This window comes from Aulonocara stuartgranti (assembly GCF_965226115.1).
Source record: "Aulonocara stuartgranti genome assembly, chromosome: 12".
NCBI lineage: Eukaryota > Metazoa > Chordata > Actinopteri > Cichliformes > Cichlidae > Aulonocara > Aulonocara stuartgranti.
The window spans coordinates 33920788-33943267 of record NC_138948.1 but is presented as its reverse complement, the minus strand read 5'-3'; the positions used below and the strand labels follow the sequence as shown (position 1 = coordinate 33943267).

At 42.3% G+C, this 22480-nt stretch overlaps 2 protein-coding genes across 2 annotated transcripts in view; both read right to left on the bottom strand.

Annotated features, from left to right (window-relative positions):
- LOC309719662 (uncharacterized protein) overlaps positions 1 to 22480 on the bottom strand; it is a 206192-nt gene that overhangs the window by 148103 nt on the left and 35609 nt on the right. The window lies entirely within an intron of this gene.
- LOC309718858 (uncharacterized protein) lies at positions 9534 to 16293 on the bottom strand. The gene is made up of 2 exons (XM_082554467.1): positions 15694 to 16293; positions 9534 to 11440 (listed from the first exon to the last, which is right to left on the bottom strand). Exon 2 carries the CDS (start codon positions 11146 to 11148, stop codon positions 9586 to 9588), a length of 1563 nt encoding a protein of 520 aa, XP_082410593.1. The 5' UTR covers positions 11149 to 11440; positions 15694 to 16293; the 3' UTR covers positions 9534 to 9585.

The window sequence follows — 22480 nt, the reverse complement described above, 5'->3', positions numbered from 1 at the left end:
AATATTCTTACAAAAACAGTTGCAAAGTGTGCTTCTCCATGATTGTAATTGGCTTGGGAGAAATTCACTTATAGGGAACACTGAGAAGTTCTGAGTCTAAAAGGATTGCACCGAGTCAATCTGGCCCAAAAAACAACAAGGAATTGTTTTCCTTTAAAATGATGACGTCATCTTGCTGGTGATGGAGGCTCGAATAGGTTGCGCGGGAGACTCCATTATCAGCAACATCTGGTATGAATGTGTATGGAGGTATGCATGTGAATGGACTGTGATGGACTGACGACTAAAAGTTTTGACTGACTTGATACTGAGACAATGACTGCACCCACTTTAGGATTAGTAAATGCCAATAAACAATTCATAAATAATTCACCCAGCCGACAAGAGAAGGGTGGATGCTTCGCTTTGTTTTGTTTTGTTTTTTCAGGAGCAGGAGGATAAGAGAGACTGGAGGAGGAGACTCTAGCTTCACATAAGTATGAACTGCAGACTTAACACTGTGGTTGCTGATTTTGAGTTACTGATGTTTGCATTAAGAAAACTGTGCTATATTAGCTGTGTTTTGAGTAAGGTATCATGTTATATTATTGGGAATGCCAAATGCTACAGTGGAGAAGACTTTTGATACCACTCATGACTGGAATATGTTACTATTAACCACAGCAGGCCACAGTAAAAAGTCAATTAAATTTTATAGAGGAAAATCGCCAAAATTGAACAATACCTATGAATGACTGGCCACATTCAGAATAGAGATATGCAATAATAAACATTGGTCCACGTGATTTAGGTTCTCACTTGAAATAGTAAGTTATTAAATGTAGAATATAATCGACAGGGACATTTGATAGGATGTGGTACTGCAAAAGAACAAGAGCAAAGTAAATAAAGAAAATATTGTGTTTAGTTTGGATAAATTCAAATTAAAATGTACCATTACACTCAGAGGATCAATATGGAATAAAACATATGCAAAATTTGTAGGAAGTACATGACTGATAACTGTTCTGTCCTGAGCGTTTGTTTCTAGAGCACCCACTTGACCACACCAACAGTTTCTCGCCACCGAGGAGGGGTACTTGCAAAAAGAATAAAATAAAAATCTGAGTTTAACAAAACATTTTAAATGTAAATATCAAGATTACCTTTCTTTTTCCATGAAATGTGCTTGTGGGCACGCCAGCCATTTTGAAAAGGTGGGCAAAGCAATTGGCAAGGCCACACCCCCACACATGTGATATAATTTTAAAGGTACTGTTGCCCTCTCTAAGAAACATCAGGAATTAGAGGAGTGGCAAGTAGAGTATGCGAGCTACAAGCAAAAACTAAAATGTGTACTACAGTGTGCAAAAATGAAATACTGGGTCATCAGGGGGACATGAGGGACATTTATAAAACTAAAAGTCCCACTAACCTTAAAGTGCACTTGAAAAGCCCACACAAGAAGGTTAACCTAGCTTACCTAGAAGACCTCATCAGGGGGAGCACACTCCCCCTCCTTGAAGAGCTCACCCACTCAACCCGCATCCCCAGAAAACAGCTAACCCCAGATAAGGCAGCGTGATGTATCCCGAGACAACAGGACTGGGACATCTAAATAAAGGTGTGAAACAATCGCCTTCAAAAGGTTATCAATTCACTTCAACCAAAATTAGGACCACTCGGTGCGGCAAGAGTTAATAGTCTCAATACCCAAGGATAACCAGAAGAGCTTGACTGATATGATGGAACTGGGATTTTGTTACTTAATTTTTGCAAAACACAAATAAAACTAAATTGAAACTAAGGATTTTCAGAAAATAAAAACTACACTAAACTAGCAAAGAATTGGTAAAAACTAATTACAACTGGTAAAAATTGAAAATCTGGAGTCGAAACTAAATAAAAATAACAACTAATGGAAATGGCGAAAAGTTTAAAACCCTGGTGCAGAGATTGGCAAATCTGACCAGGAAACGTTATAAAATGGATTGTCAGGATAGTCAGCGTTAAAGCCACTTTTGACAGTCCATACTAGGATGGCATTGGACATCTTCGAGGTGGAAGAGGCTTGGTGTGACCAAGGTGTGGTTTGGCTTGTTGTATGTACATTTCAAAATGTTACAGCTCTGGATGGACCAGTTACCAGGGCATGGAAGGATGACAGACTTTATTACATGAGGAGAAGGGACATTTTCGGGATCGAAGATCCTCAGGGATGACAAGGCTGGAGCAACGGTACTCGAGAGAAGAATTTCTGATACTTTCTGAGATATGATGTCACCAACCTTCTCTTTTAATTGTCTAGCTCCAATGAATTGACACATGGGAGTGTGTCAAAAAGGGGGAGTTGAGTTTGAACATCAAACAATGGTGATATGAAAATTTCTATGAGTTTATTTTTGTGTTTAATAAATTAGCTATGGTAAAACTTAAGCTTATAATGTGTTAGACTTAGAAAGGGTTCACTAATTTTTGATTTCTTTTACACACACATAGATTATGATTAGAATAAGTCCTGAACATAATATTTTAAACCAAATTTGAATCATTAGAAGAACAATGGATAACAATATTAGATTATCAAGGCTAGGGAGAGAGGTGTTTTGGTTTTCTGTCTCTTGCAGAGAAAGGAACAGACACCAGACGGGGACCCGGAGATGTGAGGACCCTTCACAGCAGGGACAGATGTAGGGACTGCCGAGACAGCAACTGGGGTCAAGTGTCATGACGTTTGGGCTCCTGGAGAAGATGGATCCCACAAACACAGCAATAACCATGAAGGGGTTGGCGAAAACCAGGAACACCAGACCAACGAGGTTCAAGAGGCTCTTGGCAAAAAGGGGGACACGCCGGTGAACCCAAAATACACAGATCTTTGTTTGAAATCGGGGCAGAATAATCCCCAGAACTGTGCAATGACTAAAGGGTGGTCTAACCCCGGAGGTCGAAGAAAGAAGCTGAGAATCACCCAACTGGAAGACACTGGTAGCTGCAGCAATAAAAATAAAGGTTAAAAGCTCCTTAGACAGAGGTTCTAGTCTAAGTACATTTGAAAGGTATAAGGGGGCATTAAAATGGGAGTGGAAAACTGGAGCACCAAAATAAAGCTGTGGGAGAATTGGGGAGTGATGGGAGAGTCATCTGTAACTGCTGTTATGGTTGTAAATCTAACTTTGCTTGCATCTGAACACAGAGGTCATCCCACATATGGTCCACCCGTTAAAGGGGGACAGAGGGCCTCAGGATCAAGAAAACTTGGACCTTGCGACCCTGGAGTGCATGTTGTAAGTGATCTCTTTCAGAGATCAAAAGGGGGAATTATTAGATTATTCTGTTATTATATGTTACCTTATATATGTAATCAGAGTAGTTGAATTAGAATACTGCTGTAGATCACATTATACCCTTTAATATAGAGTGTGTGAGCTGTATGTAGTTTAGTTCTCATTATACTTTTGAGTTAACAGAACATATTCACATATTAGTTCATTAGATAAATGTGCATCACTCTGTATCCTTGATCTGCTGGGAATGTGTTACACTGTTTTCTTGACATGCTTAAGTGTTGAATCATGAAGAGAAGGTTGTAAGCAGGAGACTCTGTGTCTAAAGACAGGGGAGATAGATAGACCACATTCCACACCCCCACCTTACAGAAAGCAGAGAAACAACTGCCGAGGTCATAACTTAGGCGCTGTAACAGAGAAAAAATGTGATGTTTTGGCTTTTACGACTAGCTGGGGGCCACTAGAGACTATAAAAAGCTGAGCAACCCGTCACCATTTTGAGACATGCTGTCGAACCTCTGCAGGCATCTCTCCCGTCCGGACGTTGTAATGCTCTTATTGTTGAATTGTATGGAAATAAATGATTGTTGATTGAGCATTTATACACCGAGTATTGTCCTTCCTTCAGCCCAAAGATTCAAAGAATTGGGAGAATTCAACAGTTGCTATGGTAATTACATACCAGTAGACTGAGCTCTCAGTATATTAACATGTAAATGTATTTATCCTATGTTCATAGATAGACTGTACTGCAGTGTGAGATCTTTATATGTACAAAAACTTCAAAATATGTTGAGTATATGGGACGTGCAGTTATACCGATTACATTTGAGGTAAAGTTTGTAGCAACCTAAAAATGGATTAATAAGAGCTTAATGTTTCATGTTAAAGTGAAATTCTTGTTTAAAGAAGAATAGTTTTAAAAAAAAGAGAGGCAGAAATAGCAGAATATTGTGACATTTGAATGGTGAAAATAGCACAAAAATTGTGGAAGTTGTTAAAGTCCAAATAACGTACGGAAGCAACTAGAATAATGAAGGATAAAGAATAAAGAGAAATGCTTTACAAGCATTCACACAAATATGGGATGCTGTTGTTAAAAAAAAGAAGTTAAACCAAATAAATCTTTCACAATAAATTAAACTTACATATGTGATTCATTACATTTTTGATTTTTTTAAGGTCTTTAAAAAAATCAATGTTATTTCTGTTTTTTAATTTCTTTTCAATGCATTTTTTTCTTTTCATTTAGGTTTTCTTCTTATTTTGTTAGACTTTAACTTTTGGTATGATGTGTGTGTTGGGATTTGTGTTTCTTTTACTCCCACTTTTGATAACTTAAATTATCTTTTAAGTTTAGATTTAAACAACGAGATTAAAAAAAAGTAAAACCTTAAAAATTATCTGGGTCCAGTGCGCTTTCTCTTCTCAACTCTACCATCATATCCATGTGCACTTGAAAACATCAGGAGAGGAAATGGTATGCCAACTACTTGCTAAACATTATTGAATCCATTAGGAGTGCAAAAGTTTCACCTTTTGAACGGCGCTGGTTTCAGTCGTAAGGCACAACTTTTACTCTAAGGAGGAAAATTCTTCATTTCCAATTTACATCATATTTTGACAATTATGTCAGCTTGCGTTCGGTGGTTAGTTAACAAGTGTTTCTAGACAAGTCTGCGTCTTCCATGCAAACTGCAGCAATCTGCTAGTGACCATAAGATCAGAAGGAGGTTTATTTGGGTGCAGAACCCTCTTTACGATATCAACAAAAGCAATAGACACAAACCATCAGGAACCACTCCCCAGCTGGTCAGAGAATACACATTTCTTCCAATTGGCTATATATTGGCAGCATATTGAGGCATTAGTATAACTTAGCAAAAACAGAAACAGGTAGTCAAGGTAAAAAATAAAGACATTTCTCAAAATTGTAAAATAATTCCTCCAAAGTTGTGCTTGACAAGTGCCAACATCCACAACAAAATCTGAACTTCCTTCATTCAGATAAAGTTCTGGAGACAAGAAGACTTCTCTCTTCTCCTATATGATGTCCCAGGAGCTAATTTTATTCATGAACTACTGGTTTATCAGCATCATGCTTCTGGTTCCTGGACACGAGCCAGGAGGATTTAGCTGTTGTCTGTACGTGCATGAATCTCAGAAGGTCCCGAGGGTCAGAATTACTGATGGGATTTCCGGCTCTTGCAGCTCAGCTCACTAAAAAGAGCCGGCTCTTTTGGCCCCCAACCGGCTCTTCAGGTTGTTTTGTTGCTTTAAATAATTTATTATTAACAATAATATAAAATTATGCACAGAAGGAATTACTAATGTAAAAAAAACCTGTGGTTTTATTTATATATGTCTATATATAGTTCAAGTTCAAGGTTCTTTATTTGTCACATGCATAGTTATACAAGTATAACACACAGTGAAATGTAGCCTGACACGCTCCTCGACATGTGCAAAAATTGGGGGGGGGTGTAGAGGAAGAACATTATATATATATATACACTGGGTGAATGTGCAGTAGTAGCAGCAAGCAGGTGAATTCTGTACATTAATATGAATAGAAATCTGACTATTTTACAGGATTTGAGAGAGATTTGCGAGAGTCACCACATTCCCAAACCAGAAACCGTGGATGGACAGATCGATCCGCACTGCAGTAAACGCCAGGACCGCCTCCTACAACGCGGGTCTCGCCACTGGCGATATGAGCGCCTACAAAGCGGCCTCATATGGCGTGCGGCGCGCGGTGAGAGATGCCAAACGCAGGTACCGGGAACGTGTGGAGTCCCGCTTCCACCAGGGCGACACACGGAGTATGTGGCACGGACTACGCACCATTACGGACTACAAAGCCAGGGACACTGCGCCGATCAACGCCGACTCTGCATTCACCAACGAGCTGAATCGGTTCTACGCCCGTTTCGAGGTTAGCCAGGCGGCTAATGCTATCTACCGCCTGACTACCGAGGACAGTGACGTCATCAGCGAGAGACCGGTGACCAGCATCGCGGAGCATGACGTCCGAGCGGCACTGAGGAGAGTGAACACAAGGAAAGCGGCGGGGCCAGACGGCATCACCGGCCGTCTGCTGCGCTGCTGTGCTGACCAGCTAGCAGGTGTGTTCACTTACATCTTCAACGAGTCCCTGGCGAAGTCTGTGGTCCCCACATGCTTCAAAAGATCCACCATCATCCCTGTGCCCAAGAACAGCAAACCCTCATCCCTGAACGATTACCGGCCAGTTGCACTGACCTCGGTAGTAATGAAGGTGTTTGAGAGGCTGCTGAAGAACATCATCTCCTCCTCCATCCCAGACACCACAGATCCGCTGCAGTTCGCCTACAGATCCAACAGATCCACAGAGGATGCCATCGCCCACGTCCTACACACCACTCTCAGCCACGTGGACAAGAAACAGGGTAACTATGTGCGAATGCTGTTTGTTGATTACAGTTCAGCGTTTAACACAATAGTGCCCTGCAGACTGTTCACAAAGCTGAGGGATCTGGGACTTAACAGCCGTCTGTGTGCATGGGTGTTGGACTTCCTCACTGGCAGAACTCAGGTGGTGAGGGTGGGCAGGTGCTTCTCCAACAGCATCGCCATCAACACAGGAGCACCTCAGGGATGTGTCCTCTCGCCACTGCTCTACTCCCTCTACACTTCAGACTGTGTGGCCACCCATGGCTCCAACACCATTGTGAAGTTTGCTGACGACACAGTGGTGTTGGGTACCATCTCCAACAACGATGAGGCGGCCTACATGGATGAAGTGAAGAATCTGGCATCGTGGTGCCAGGACAACCACCTCCAGCTGAACGTCAGCAAGACCAAGGAGCTGGTGGTGGATTTCAGAAGGGGTCAGCACAGAGACTACAAGCCCATCATCATCAATGGAGCGCCAGTGGAGAGGGTGCAGTCCTTCAAGTATCTTGGTGTCCACATCTCCTCAGACCTGACATGGGCTGCCCACATTCAGGTCCAGACCAAAAAGGCTAGGCAGCGCCTGTATCACCTACGACAACTGAGGAAGTTCAGGGTCTCTCCAAAGATCCTCAGGATTTTCTATACAGGTGCTGTGGAGAGCATCCTCACACAGAACATGACATCGTGGTTTGGGAACAGCTGTGTGAAGGACCAAAAAGCTCTCCAGAGAGTGATCCATACAGCAGAACGCTGCTGCAGGATTGCTCTCCCCCCGCTTCAGGACACCTACACCAGGAGATGCCGGACTAGAGCAGCGCAGATACTGAAGGACCCGTCCCATCCTGGCAACAAACTGTTCCAACTTCTGCAATCTGGTAGAAGGTTCTGCATCATCCGGGCAAGGACAGAAAGACTCAAGAGGAGCTTCTATCCCCAAGCCATCCGTGCCCTAAACACACACACCCGCCCGCTCACATCATCTATAATTGACTGAGACAGGACTCTTCCAGACACTAAACCAAGGCACAATGTACATTTCAATTCCTTTAATTTTAAATATGTTTATATTGTCTATCCTATATATAAATATATGTGGTGGCCCCTAGAGACAAAACACGTACAAACTCCAAAGCACATTTCTAGCATTAACTGAACTTCCAAAACAGAGCTACCTAGATCACTTAAATTACACAATTGAAAGCATATGTGTATTGTTTGTGTATTTTATACACAAGCACTCATATATATTCAAATAATAAAAAAAAAATGTTAATTTACCTGTTACTACCACACACCAAATCTGGTCGCTGGTACCGAGCCGGCGCGCGTCATTCACTGAAGTTCTCGACCGACACATCACTAGTCAGAATGGTGGGTATTACGATGTAGATAAGCTGGCACAGGGAAATCAGATAAAAAAGTGTTAGTTAAGAATTTATTACTGAAGCCAAGAAATACTTTCTCAAAAAAAGTGAGCCCTATGTCAATGAAATAGTTTTGTTTGTGTTGTTCAGCAGTGAGCATTTTAGTTTTATCCTTGTTTAACGAGAGTCAGACATGCAGGTGGAAAGATTATACAGCTCAAATAAATGAAAGGAAAACACATCAGAAAATCATGCTGGATCTATGCTGGATACTGATATGGACTGGACAGAAAACATCGATGCTCTATTATTTAATGTTCTATTGTCTAATATGAGAATTCTCATCTCAGTTGTATATTTTCTCAGTTTAAACATTTCATATGTGCTCTATTTTCTACTGTGAATTGAATAAAGTTTTACAAGATTGGAAAATAATTGCATTCTGCTTTTAGTTGAAGTGTCCCTGATTTTTTAGAACTGAGTTTGTAATGGTTTTAGTGTTTTGGAGTCCGTTATGTTCTCTGTGTATCTTATATTTCCTAGTTTAGTTTGCTTACTGTTGGGGGAAAACTCTGTAAAAGACCCAGGAGAAATAAAGACACAATGAGACAAAGTTACTTTCTTTATCAAACGTGTACACGGGTGAGCTGCTAAGAACAACTCACCCCATGCACAGTGGCTTGGTAATTTTTATAGGAAAGACAGTGAGAACAGGATAAGAAAATACAAAACAAATAAAATAAACAACTCCATATGTGGCGCTAGTCTCGTCAGCAGAGAGCTGGGAGAAGGCTGTGAGAGATAAAACAATCTAAAACAATATGTCCCAGAAACAAGATGTCTTTGCTGGGAAAGTCTAAAAAGATCATTCTAAACTAATCTAACCATAGGCAAAGGGCAGACAAAAGGCATCTTTGTACATTTAAAAGAAGGTAAAGAAACATAGAATCATTTTTCCTGTAACATTCCCTCCTGTTTTAACTTATTTTAAATGTATACAACAATTGTCTATGAAGGTTATTTATTAAGTATCTTAGGCAATTTTTTTAATTTCCAAAATTTTCAAAATGTCAGCATAGCAGAAATGGCAGTCATTTGGTCTAAAGAATAAAACAAAAGAAAATAATAAAAAGAAAAACATAGTAAATGAAAATCATAATAAACAAGAAAAAATAATAGAACTAAAACTACAAAAAATAAAAGGATGAAAACTAAAATGAAAACTTTGTATTTAAAAAAATGATGAAAACCTAATATGTAAAATGAAAACTTCAAAAAATACAAGGATGAAAACCTTATATTTAAAATGATGCAAACCTTAAATTGAAAACTTTATATGTAAAATAATGAAAACTTCATATTTAAAATGAAAACTTTATGTTTAAAACTGAGAACTTAAAAAAAAAAAAAAATAGATAAATAAAAGGATGAAAACCTGCATAACCTACTAATGTTTTAATCAGTGCGTGATCACTTGACAAGTCATTTTTAATCACCACGTCATTTATTAGCAGCTAGTACAAGTTCTCCTCTAACAGAATTGCAACGGGATGTTGTTCTTCTTGAGGCACGGCAACATAAGCAGTCATTGTAGTTTTTATCATCTTTGAAATCATTACTCTTAGGCATGGCAACACACACAACACTAATATGAGCAGTGCTATCATGATGAGACCTAGAAGAAAAAATGGCTTTGCTACAGCAGCCAGCCATGAACCGCTGAACAGCCAGTCAAGCCAGCCTTGTGCTGTAGCTGCTCCAGGTGTGTGGTCAGTGACATATTTTTGCAGAGCGGTCAAATTCTGCAAAGCTTCATAAATGTCTCCTCCAGTTTCGTATCCATCAGGGATAAAAGTGCAACATGTTTCCCCGATCAGCTTGCAAACTCCTCCTTGTGATGCTGTTAGCAGGTCTAGTGTCAGTCTGTTCTGCAGCACCATCGTTCTGATGGCCTGCTGTTCTCCTGCTAAGGCAGTTCCCAGGGTCTTAGTCAAGTTGATGTGTCGTAGCAGAGCATATCGGTTGATTTCCACATGATCCCGCACCTCGGCAACTCCAATGCCGGGGATCAAGCTCTGTAAGAATTTCACTCCACCTCCCCAGATGCGAAACTCTCCCGGCACTCCAGTGTCCACAGTAATGCCGAAAGAATTGGGGGAGGCGATGTCCACTTCACGTCTCTGCCGGCTGCTTGGATGATGTGCAACACTTTGCATGAAGAAAACGTGATCTGATAATTCCACCAGGGCGCACAGACCTCCCCAACCTTCAGGGAGTGACAGATAAGCCTTGTTGCCACATAGGAAGTACCAGTCAGCCAAAACTCTGGTTCCTCTGCTGCTGGGTGCCGTCCGTGCACATCCTGTCTGGTACTGAGTCTTTGTTTGTAGTGGCATTCGGTAGCTGTAGTCGGAGCGACAGTTTAGGCCCATCAGCGTCGTGTTACTGGCACAGGTGGCGTTGATTGAACAGGCCATACACTTCCTCTCGTTCCTTGGTGGGCAGAAAGTGTATATGTGCTTACATAGGTGAGTAGGCAGCTCCCCCACTGCCCGCGAGCCATTGTTCATCACACATACTGGCAGTTGTGATGCGTTCAGTTTGTTCAGTAGAATTACATCAGGCAGCGGGTCTGAGACTTGGGGCCAGGTCAGTAGGTATGTCTGTCCGGAACAGTTCACATTTGTGAGTGATGATGACCTCCAGGTTGCTTTCGCTGGGATGCTGTAGTTGGCTTTGGACCAAAGAGTACCGTAGCCTGGATGTGTTGCCAGGCCCAACAGGCACCAACTGCGATCTTCAGGTATGCTGTACGGCCACAGGCCAGACGTCTGTGAGGATAGGGGCATATGGGTACATGCATAGCAGTCAGTTTTGTTATTCAAGTGAGCTGTAGTGTTCATAAACTGCCACCAGAAGTTAGTGGCGTAGCCATGGGGAAACTTGGTGTACTTTCCTTTGTCATACAGTGTCTGCCTTTTCTCCACATAGAGTGACTTGTTGTCCCTCACGGAAGCAAAGGTGAGGAGCCCGGCCATGGTCAGGGCCGCTGCAGTTGATAAGAGCCACCACCTCATGACGACGGAACACACCCTCCTGTCGCGAGTAGACCCCCCGGCCAGGAAAGCTGACCCCTCCACCGGGCGAGATCACAACAAGCGGGCAAGCCTGCCGTCAGCTGTGTTTAGATGGCTTCACTGACTCGCCTGCAGTGACTCTGATGGATCCAGGATGGTCGTTCCGCAATTTTGCAAGCGGTCGGTGTAGTGAGGAGGACTTGGTATGGCCCCTCCCACCTGGGTGTGCTCCAGTTTTTCCTTTGGAGCACCTTGATCAGAACCCAGTCACCGGGCTTTAGTCTGCAAGACACTGGAGAAACATCATCAGGTTGTTGATTATGTACAATGATCTCTTTGTTTTCTAACAGCTTAGACATCCATTCTGCTAATGTGTTTTCTCTGATTGATTTGTCTATTGGTTGACTGGTAATAGGCAGTGGAAACGGCCTGCCATGAATGATTTCAAATGGAGTTAGTTTATGGGAGCCTTGTGTTAAGCGCATCCACATTTTCACTAAACCCAAACATTCAGGCCACGGCCTTCCTGTTTCTGCCATGCATTTCCTGAGCCTTTGTTTTATAGTGCCGTTAGTTCTCTCTACAAGGCCTGCGCTCTGAGGGTGATAAGCACAGTGGTGTTTTATTCTGAAACCGAGTGCTTCAGAGACCTTAGTGATGACATCATTTACAAAATGAGTGCCGTTGTCTGACCGTATCAAAGCTGGGATGCCATATGTGGGTATGAAGTGATTGCACAGGCACTTTGCTACTGAAATTGCATCTGCCTTTTTCACTGGATAGATTTCCGGCCACTTTGAGAACACGTCTATAACCACTAGGGCGTATTTTGACCCTTGACATTCGCTTAGTTCAATAAAATCCATATGAATTGTGTGAAAAGGATGAGGCGGAGTTGGAAAACGGCCTCTTTGTGGTCGCAGGTTACCCTGAGCATTATATTTTTGACACGTCATGCACGTTCTGACAAATTGTTTTGCTGAAGTTTCAAAATTTACAGTGTAAAAATGAGAGTTGACAATACAGGTCATTCCCCCCGATGACAAATGCGTACAGCCATGAGTCACTAATGCCGCCATCTTGTGGAGCGATTTCGGCAACACTGGCTTGCCATAACACATCATTAAATCGTTTGTCAGAACTGCACCGTGTTTTAGCCATTTTGCCTGCTCTGCTGTGCTTGCTGCTTTTTGTTCATTTTTCAACACATCCAGTGGAATCTGATGTGTGTTTACTGCCATCAATGTCATGTTTGCCTGTTGTGCCGCCTATTTTGCTGCTCTGTCAGCAAAATTGTTGCCTGTAGTAATGAAAGAGTCAGTAGGCGTTGTAAGAGGTTGGCATGCTGGTTTGCCAATTGGTGTAATCATTCCTCTGGTTTTCCAGATTTTTTGCAAAATGATGCACAGCAGAGAAAACATACTGGCTGTCTATATAAATGGTTATTTGTTTATCTTTGTGTATTTCACATGCGCAACAATCTAGTGGGAAGTGACCTTCCTCTCCACGGTTCTAGCAGGCGTTGTCTCTATGTTATCTGCTGTTTCTGCGTGGCTGTCTGCAGCCTTGGTGTTTGTGACTTTGCTCGCCTCTCTGTTCCTGATAGCCACCTGCGAATTAGTGTTTTAGTCTGTTGTCAACAGTCAGCCTTATTTTTAAGTTACAGAATGCTTCTCCCTTTTTTTGTTTTTTGTTTTTTTTGTTTGGGAGAATAGATGCAACTCTACATTTTCACTTAAGGCAGTTTTAGATAATTTCTAGTTCTTCAAACAATGCATGGATCTCACACATTTCAAACTTTCAAGTTAGGGTTGTTTCCCATTTATACATATATATATATATATATTTAACTTTGCATTGCTCACAGCTCATAGCTCACAGCTCTAAACCTAGGCATTTTTCAATCATATGCCTAATCACTATGTGTCACTGTGATTCTCAAGTATTGTCACAAGTTCGTTTAAACCAACAAAATAATCAAACAAAAACAAAAAACATAAACGTGTCAGGACACAAAAGAAAAAGAAAAAAAAAAAAATGCTGCCACCCGAACAAGGCAGAAGTCTGCATATGTTGGCTTTTAATAGCATGCAGCTTGTAACATGGTAGACTAATGTGCCTGTGTTAATTCAGCTCCATATTATTGTGTGAAGTTTCACTGGGTTGGGAGTGGTTTTGTGTGTGTCACATTTTTGGTGAGCCAATGGCTGGAATGAGGTTGGACTAATTAGAGGCAGGTGTACTTGATTGCACTGATACACTGGTCTACTTATAGCCCACACTACAAACACTGCTGTGTTGTTTTGTCTCTCTGTGCAGGTATGTAATGTGATGAAATCAGATATGATTGGGATGGATGGGTTTTGCCCTATGAATTTTATATTAGGTGTGTCGTTTTGTCTCTCTGTGCAGGCCAGGGCCTATTATATGCCACAGCCTAAAGGCAGCAGAGTTGCAGAGGCTTGAGTGACCACTGACTATATGCTTGCAGGGTGGTGGGTCTCCAAGGACAACTTCTAACCCTGTTAAAGGCAACATGTGGAGTGCAACTTGGCTGTGTGGCATAGCTGGCTCTGGCCTTGGGACTGTGTGTTTTTATACAATTCATAAGTGGGACACTGGACTGTTGTCTTTTATCTCTTGATATATTTTTTGTCAATAAATTATCTTTTAGAATTTTATTGACTGACATCTTTTTGCCCACGACTGAGACGGTTGGTCAGACCTACAGTCTTTCTTTGGGTGTGTTACAGCAGCTTCTGCTCTAAAAGAAACAAATAAATAAAAAGAAAAGAAAATGTGGAACATGCTCATCAGCTTAGCAGTGTCTACATATTTAATTCAGCTTCTCAATCCTGTAGTTTTAGCTGTTGTCTACAGGGTTTTGCTTATTGGTTGTTATTATAGGTGTGCTCTATATCTCAGCAATGTGTCATTCTAGGATGATAAGTTTCAAGCTGGTCAAGTGCCTCTATGCACTTCATTAGTTTAGTTATTCTCCGTATTGTCTTCATCTCACATGTCATTACACTGAGTTTCAGCAAACCTTAAGCTTGATGCAGACTACTGCTTAACAATTATTCACCTCACATCATAACCGATTAAGGTGCCTCTTCATATTAATATTATGTCATTGTTAATATTATCCTCTTTGTCTTATATAACAGCAATAGCATATTAGTTAGTTAGGATCATCTTATTCAGCAAACAGATAATTTTGAATTCATGCAATCTGCGGTCACATTTGTTCTCTCTGTTGCATGGCGGACCAGGCAGTTCTATTATAATATATTATTTATATTTTATTTTGTATCCATCAAGGGCTTCAGATGACCTGCAGAATCATCCTTTTCCCAAGGTGGAGACAGTTACCTTTTCACACACTGTCCTTGGCTGAACAATGACACAGCCTTAATATACCTTATGTATTTTAGTAAAATATTTTCGTGTGAATTATTTGCTTTATATTCATTTTATACATGCTGGGCATGGTCATCATGCCAACTGTGTTTCATTGTTAATATCACTTTACAGGTTGTTATCCTTGCTATTATTAATTTCAAATACTCTAAAGATAATTTCTACTGTAATTTTCCCTTTGTTCATCTTTATTTCGTACTTTTTATATTTATATCTACTCAGTGGGGTCTGTTTTCAACCCTTTTAAACTACTTCAGACTACCTTGATCTCTAGTTTTCACTTAATAAGCGATTATTAAGTTCTTCCTGATATGGATGGTGCTGCAGATGCGGCTGCAGGAATGAGTGATGGCTTTCTAAAAGGGTTGTGGGAACTGCACAGTGTCTCGTCTTCTGGTTTTACTAAACTGGTAGTTGAGTTCTATTCTTCTGACTGTTTATATTTTGTTTTCTTAAATCTCTCAGTTTACAGACACTGTTTTTGTCCGGCGTCTGGACTTTTCTTTTCTCACCACTGCTCGTCAGCAGGAGTGAGTTTTAATTTCACTTGCTTGATTACCCATCTTATTTATGTATTTACTTATTTTTGTTTAAGTAATATATACACGATACAGCTGCTATCACCTTCACTGGTATTAGAGACGAGAGTGGTTGCTCACACGCCCTTCTACTTTCGGACTATTTCCAAAAGCGGTGTGAACTTTACGAGACGGAACTCGACCGTTCTCTCAACTCACCAGCACGTCAGTGAACAGCAGTAAAAGAAAAACACAGTAGGAGCAGCTCAGTCTCTTATTGGACCGTGAAAATTCAGCTTGCTCCATTAATTAAAACAATACACACACACACACATTCACAGCTTCGACGCGCGCGACCGGAACCCTTATAATAAGGGGAGCTCCCAGAGCTACTTACTCCCTAGACCCAGTCTAGACCCAGCTGGGGGAGCTACCCAGAGCTCCAAAGCTACCAGTCGACGAGCTCCCAGAGCTACCAGTCGACGAGCTACGCTACCAGTCGACGAGCTTCCAAAGCTACCAGTCGACGAGCTACTTCCGCTATTTTAAATTCCCTGAATTCAAAATGCGCTTTTACGCAAGATTGTGTCAGTGTGTCTGTATCTACCTGGTCAGTGTCGCCGGGTCTGGTCCACCTCGATCGGGTCCCACCACCGTGGGTCGCTTTCTAAGACGTTGGCCAAGACTCGAATTTAACGCTCTTGGTCTTTTATCACACACCTAGTATGTGAGCTGTCGACAGGCGAGCAACGTGGACTGGTCACGGAGATGGGACACGATGGAGGCGCTCCGGCTCCGAAGGACCAAGAAATGTTGGGGGAAAACTCTGTAAAAGACCCAGGAGAAATAAAGACACAATGAGACAAAGTTACTTTCTTTATCAAACGTGTACACGGGTGAGCTGCTAAGAACAACTCACCCCATGCACAGTGGCTTGGTAATTTTTATAGGAAAGACAGTGAGAACAGGATAAGAAAATACAAAACAAATAAAATAAACAACTCCATATGTGGCGCTAGTCTCGTCAGCAGAGAGCTGGGAGAAAGCTGTGAGAGATAAAACAATCTAAAACAATATGTCCCAGAAACAAGATGTCTTTGCTGGGAAAGTCTAAAAAGATCATTCTAAACTAATCTAACCATAGGCAAAGGGCAGACAAAAGGCATCTTTGTACATTTAAAAGAAGGTAAAGAAACATAGAATCATTTTTCCTTACACTCCACCATTTCCCTGTACACCTCCTCCATCTAATGCACGGTACACAGTGCAATAATGACAAAGTTAAATGTGAATCATATATATTTCACCTCTGTAATATTCTGGATATTTGTAAATATTAGTGCTATTTCTTAAACTTGTAAACATTGTAATATTTTATGATTTAATCCAACTGTAACTCAAATATTTCCTTAGGGATTAATAAAGTATTTTGATACCTAACAGTCATATCCCTGTGTGCTCTCTCGTCCTCTCTCTCCTCCCATGCTGTCTTCCCTGGGTTCTATCAGTCTGCGTCTCAGTTCCTTCATATCTAGTTTTACTGTGATAGTCTCCTGTGTTTTGTGCGTCATGTTCAGTTTTGCTTGCCACTGTCCCATCTGTCTGTTGCCAGCCGTGTTCACCAGGTGTTTCCTCTTTGCCCTGATTCCCTCGTGTATTTGGTGCCTGCGTCTCCCTCGTTCCTTGACTGTGTGTTCTGCTCTTTCCTTAGTGTCCAGTCCAACCTTGTCTGGTTGTTGTAATTCTTAAGTCCAGCAATAAAGCTGCCTTTTGAGTTTAGTTTTTGTCTGAGAGTCTGCATTTTTATTCCTACTTGTCTCACAGTACATGACAGTAATGGTTTAGAATAAACAGAACTTGACGGTCACATTGACCATGATGGAAGTTAGGCGAAGTGGAGCGGTGTGGGAATATTACTGTAATAAAACAACAAACACCTACAGTTGTTTTCATATCTTTCTGGGGACATCTAACCAACATAATACTTTCCTTTAGCCGCTTACCCCAACTCTAACCACCAAATGAATGAATGCCTAACCATAACCTAATTGTAACCCTGACACTAAAACCACATTTTGAGTCTCAAAAATGTCTTCGAACGCATTTTTCTCCCCACAAGTAGAGTAAATTTCCAATTTTTGGTCCCCACAAAGATATGTAAACATGACACACGGATTGAAATGCACAAACTGTTTTGCTACAAATATAGCTCGTAGATGGACCAGCATACGTTCTAAACTGTAAGTGAAGCAAATTTTTCAGAATTATTGGGTACTCAAAAGATGTGGAGGCAATGACTAAAAAGGTAACTACAGCTATTATACAGTCAGCAGTCCACTGAGCACAGAAGGCAGAAGTGGTGAGAGTGTATCATGGTGCAGTAAAGCAAGGACCAGAGCATTTGGGCAACTTGAGACTCATCATACACTGAAAACACTGGTCCACTACAAAAGAGTGCAAGCAGTGGAAAATGATCAGGCCTGCAATACTGCATCCACACCGCTCCACCACGCCCACCCCCCCTCCGCTGTCAGTGACATTGCACCGGATGAGGGAGGGGGAGACCTGCAACTAAAGGGAGGGAGATTTGCTTCTTGTCAACACTGCATTTTAATTTATAGTGCCCCAAAATGACATTTATTCAGACTAGGACTGCCACGATTAGTCGACTAGTCACAACTACGTTGACTATCAAAATCGTCGACGAATAATTTAATAGTCGTTTGAAGCTTTGTAAGATCCCAAAAGACGCAGGAATAAGTAGTAGGATTTAAGAGTGTAACAACGGACTGAAACAGAAGAGGGCAGCACTGCATGTACAAGGATGCCAGCTGCCGTTAAACCCCGAAGAAGAAGATGCAGTGTCCGGTATCGTAGCTGTGTCCAAATTCAGAAATCGCATCCTCCTGTGCCAGCATTTGTAGGCCGTTTATGTTATAGCAACACGACGAAGACTGTCCAAACTCAAAGACTCCGACAAATGCGGCCGACAAATGCGCCCTTCATTTCCCCAGATTTGAAGGATGGGTTGCTTCGTGGCCCAACCTATCCCATAATTTATAGTGCGGCCCTGCTAAGTTTCCAACAATGGCGGCAGCTAGTTAGTTTTAATATTACTCTTATTATTCTTTCTGGGTCACAAAATAAACGTTAACACATTTTCAGGCGAGAATGTAGCTGTGTAAACTTCAAATATCTGCTCAGTTTATCAAGACATCACATTTTCAAAAGCGCTCCGATGTTTTCGGAGACGTCTGTTAACCACCAGCTTGATAGCTAGCCGGGGTTTAAGGCTCACTAGAGCCGGTGAGAACAGCGGACTCCCAGTAAATCATTTTCAAACCCACCGCCGTCTTTCGCTACTTAGGTTAAACATATATAAGTCACTTAGATAACTTAAAAATGTTATTGTTTGGCTTTTTTCAGTATTTTATTTGTTCCTGAGTAAATCGGTTTGGCTGAGATTAAAGTTATAGTTTTTACACAGCTAAATAAAAGTCAAGCAGACAACTGATCATCAGAAGTGTGAGATGCTCGAGAATATACTCCAGTGTCCCGTTATATTTTAGATAGTAAGGAGCAGACGGCTGAGTTTATTAAACTTCACCGAAACAATCTGCAAATTTCATTAAAATTTAATAAACTATCATCTTGTCTTTATTTTTAGTTAGCACATACCTTAAACACTTAAAGCTGTAAGCTAATGATAGTTAAATAAGAGCAGATGCATGCTGGTACAATAAGCTGTACGTTTTACGTCCAATGGATGCATGATCTGATTGGTCGACTAATCGCGAAAATAATCGGTGACTAGTCGACTATCAAAATAATTGTTTGTGGCAGCCCTAATTTAGACTATAGCTAGGTTATAGATATATAACTGTTACGTGTCTGCAGGTTGCATGTTTTCTTTCCCTCTCCTTTATTTGCCATTCCCTCAGGTACGCAGATTGCAGGCTGGTGTCAATTTGGGGATCTCCAGCTAATTGGAGGAAGGAGGCTCTGATTGGACAAACCAGGAATGCACCCCTTGATAAGGAGGCTCACCTGTGGCTGGGCATGGCTCTCTTCCCTCCTTCGAATTGTTTGGCACATGTGTAAAGCGCCTCTGCTGTATTTCTTTTGTTTGATGGTTGTGGTGGGAGTAAAGTGGAGTAGGTAAGTTTGGGGACCCCATACACTTACTCACGTAGTCTTTTTGTTAGAAACACTAGGTAAGTTGGTGCCACCCATGTAATTTTGAGCTTGTTTTGAGTTGAGGTTTAGGGTCTTTTCCCCCTGTTTTTGTTTTTCTAGGGTAATAGCTCAGCTAAGTTTTGGTTTTGTCTTTTTTGTGGGGTTTTTTTGGCACAAAAAAACACACTTCGCCGCGTCGTACCTTTTTATGTACCAATCATCAACTGCTCGAAGATACTACACACTGAGGCCCAAAAGAAGATGTTCGGGCACCATTTTGTAACGTTGGGTTGTGTTGCGTGGTTGAGAGGAGGCGGCAAAACACCTAGCTAGTCGGAAGAACACACACCCACGCTGGTATCGATAATCCACGGTGGTTCTTTAATACGCCTTCTTCAACAACCATATAAAAGCCCGGCTGAACGGCTGCGGCTCAACAACATAACGCCCAGCGTACATACAACCCAAGCGTTGCAAACAATTAAAACAAAACAAAAAAAGGTCTGGAGAAGAAAACATAAATCTGTCCCTCGTTAAGCACAAGCGTGCAGGCACGTGTCCTCATAAATCCAGAGAGAGCAGTGGCACAAACTGATGACACCATCAACCCTCGACTTGGGTGTCTTAAAGGGACACCACACCATAGTGGCTGTTACAAGTTCCAATTACAATCTAACATGAACATCAACAAACGCCTACACTCTTCCTATAATGTTGTGATTTCATTTATGGAGAGCTCTTTGGTTACACCAACATTGCTTCGTATGTGTCTGCAGGGTTTTAGGTGAAAACAAAATATTTTCAGGACAGCGACCACATAGCTTGAAGTGTATGGAGATGAAATAAAGCACAAGACCGGACTTGAATTTCCAGAGCTCTGACTTTACAAATGCAGTGGAATTAATAACACCTAACCTCTGGAATAATTTCCTCTGGGATTAATAAATTAATCTGATGACTCATACACAAAAAATCAAATCGCCCAATGTCAAGAGATTTATTCTAAATGACACTTCTTCAGCTGAGAGTCTAAGAGTGAAGACACACACAGACGCTGCAGTTTTAACTTGCAAGGGCGTTTCACAGAGCGCTCACATCAGGGAGTGGGGCCCTGTGATCAGCGCCCTGTGCACTTGTCTTTTATTTATACAGAAGGAAAATGAAAACATTTGTTCAGTGGAATGTTGATACGTGAGCATGTGCGTATGTGATTGTGCGTGTGCGAGGTCAGAACTGCTTGTTCAACTTCTTACTATCGCTGTGGGAAGATTCAGATAGAAATATCAGAACACGTTTTATAAAGAACAATCAGTTCTGAAAAGGACAATCAGTTCTAAGCAGGGAAAAGGTCATCGTGCAGTATTCTAATTCTGGATAATGCACTTTTTAAAACTTCTGAAACCAGCTCCTTCATCTATTCGAGAGTGGAGCTGCTGGCACTAAGAACAAAGGCACAGACCGGCATGCGACACAACATCCCGACCGAGATCAAGAGGCTGCAAGGCTGGAGCGAAGAAAGCGGTGATTCAAACCATCAATCCCGACAGTGATAATGGGCAACGTGAACTCGCTACAGAATAAAATGGATGAACTGTGTGCTCTGAACAACCACCAACTACACCGTGAATGCAGTTTGTTTATCTTCACGGAGACGTGGCTAACCTAGCTAACGCCACAGGCTAACGTAGACCTATGTGGTTTCACATCCATGAGAGCCGATAGGGACACACAGGCCAGCGGAAAAAGCAGATGTGGGGGACTCACTGTCTACATTAACAAGAGATACTGTAACCCTGGACACGTCTCCGTTAAAGTATCAGTATGATGTCCGGACCTGGAGCTACTAGCCGTTAGCTTGCGGCCATACTATCTACCTCGAGAGTTCAGTCATGTGATCTGTATGTGTGTTTACAGCCCTCCGAGGGCTGACGCAGCAGCTGCCTGTGAGGAAATACACACAGTTACAGCAAGACTGCAGACACAACACCCCGAGGCTTTCATTATTATATCTGGAGACTTTAATCATGCCACACTGGATTCTATTCTGGCTGCTTTGCACCAGTTTGTGAATTGTCCCACACGGAGAAACAGGACAATTGACCTACTGTATGCTAATGTGAGAGATGCATACAGAGCCACCCCCCTCCCCCCACCGGGGAAGTCAGACCACAACCTGGTTTACCTACAGCCACAATACACAGCCCTCGTCCAAAGGCAGCCTGTCACAACACGCTCCATCAGGAGATGGACCTGAGAAAAGGAGGATGCTCTGAGGGACTGTTATGACACCACAGACTGGGATGTGCTCCTGAGCCCACATGGTGAGGACATAGAGGGGGCGACACACTGTCTGACAGACTACCTCAACTTTTGTGTGGACACGGTCGCCCCTGCTAAGACGGTACGGTGTTATCCTAATAACAAACCGTGGGTAACACAGGAAGTCAAAGCTGTCCTCAACATGAAGAAGAAGGCTTTCAGGAGCAAAGTGAAGGAGGAGATGAAAGCAGCACAGCGGGAGGTGAAACGCTGCCTGAGGGAAGCAAAGGACACCTACAGGAGGAAGGTGGAGCAGAAGTTGGAGAGGAACAATATGAGGGAGGTCTGGAATGGTGTGAAAAGCATCACAGGCCACAACACCAAGAACAGCACAGTGGGGGGGGGGGGGGGGGGGGGGGGGGGGGACTGTGGAGAAGACAAACGAACTCAACTTCTTCAACAGGTTTGACCAGCCCACAACCCCCCCACCCTCACCTTTACTACAGAGCTCTCTTCCCACTCTCCTACCTCCCTTGCTTCCCCCCCTTCCTGACACCATGACACCCCTCTCCTCCAACCCCTCTCTCAAAAGCAGGACATCCCCAGCAAAGAAGGACTCATCCAGGCTGGAAAAACTGATCAGGAAGGCTAGCTCTGTGGTCGGCATGAAGCTGGACACTCTGGTGACAGTGGCAGAGAAAAGGACACTAAAAAACTGCTGGACATTATGGACAATGCTGGGCATCCTCTGCACACGGCCATGAACAACCAGAGGAGTCTGTTCAGTGACAGGTTGCTTCTCCCCAAGACAAGAACTAACAGACTTAAAAACTCCTTTGTCCCACACGCCATCAGACTGTTTAACTCCTCTCTGGAGGGGAGAGGGAGGGGAAACAGGAGGACAAAGGAGGGGGGAACAACTAAGCTGTAGTGCCTCTTCACTGTGCAATACTTTTTGT

Bases quoted from the DNA above. Each gene is read 5' to 3' on its own strand.
- LOC309718858 (XM_082554467.1), bottom strand. From the start codon at position 11,148: ATGAGGTGGTGGCTCTTATCAACTGCAGCGGCCCTGACCATGGCCGGG.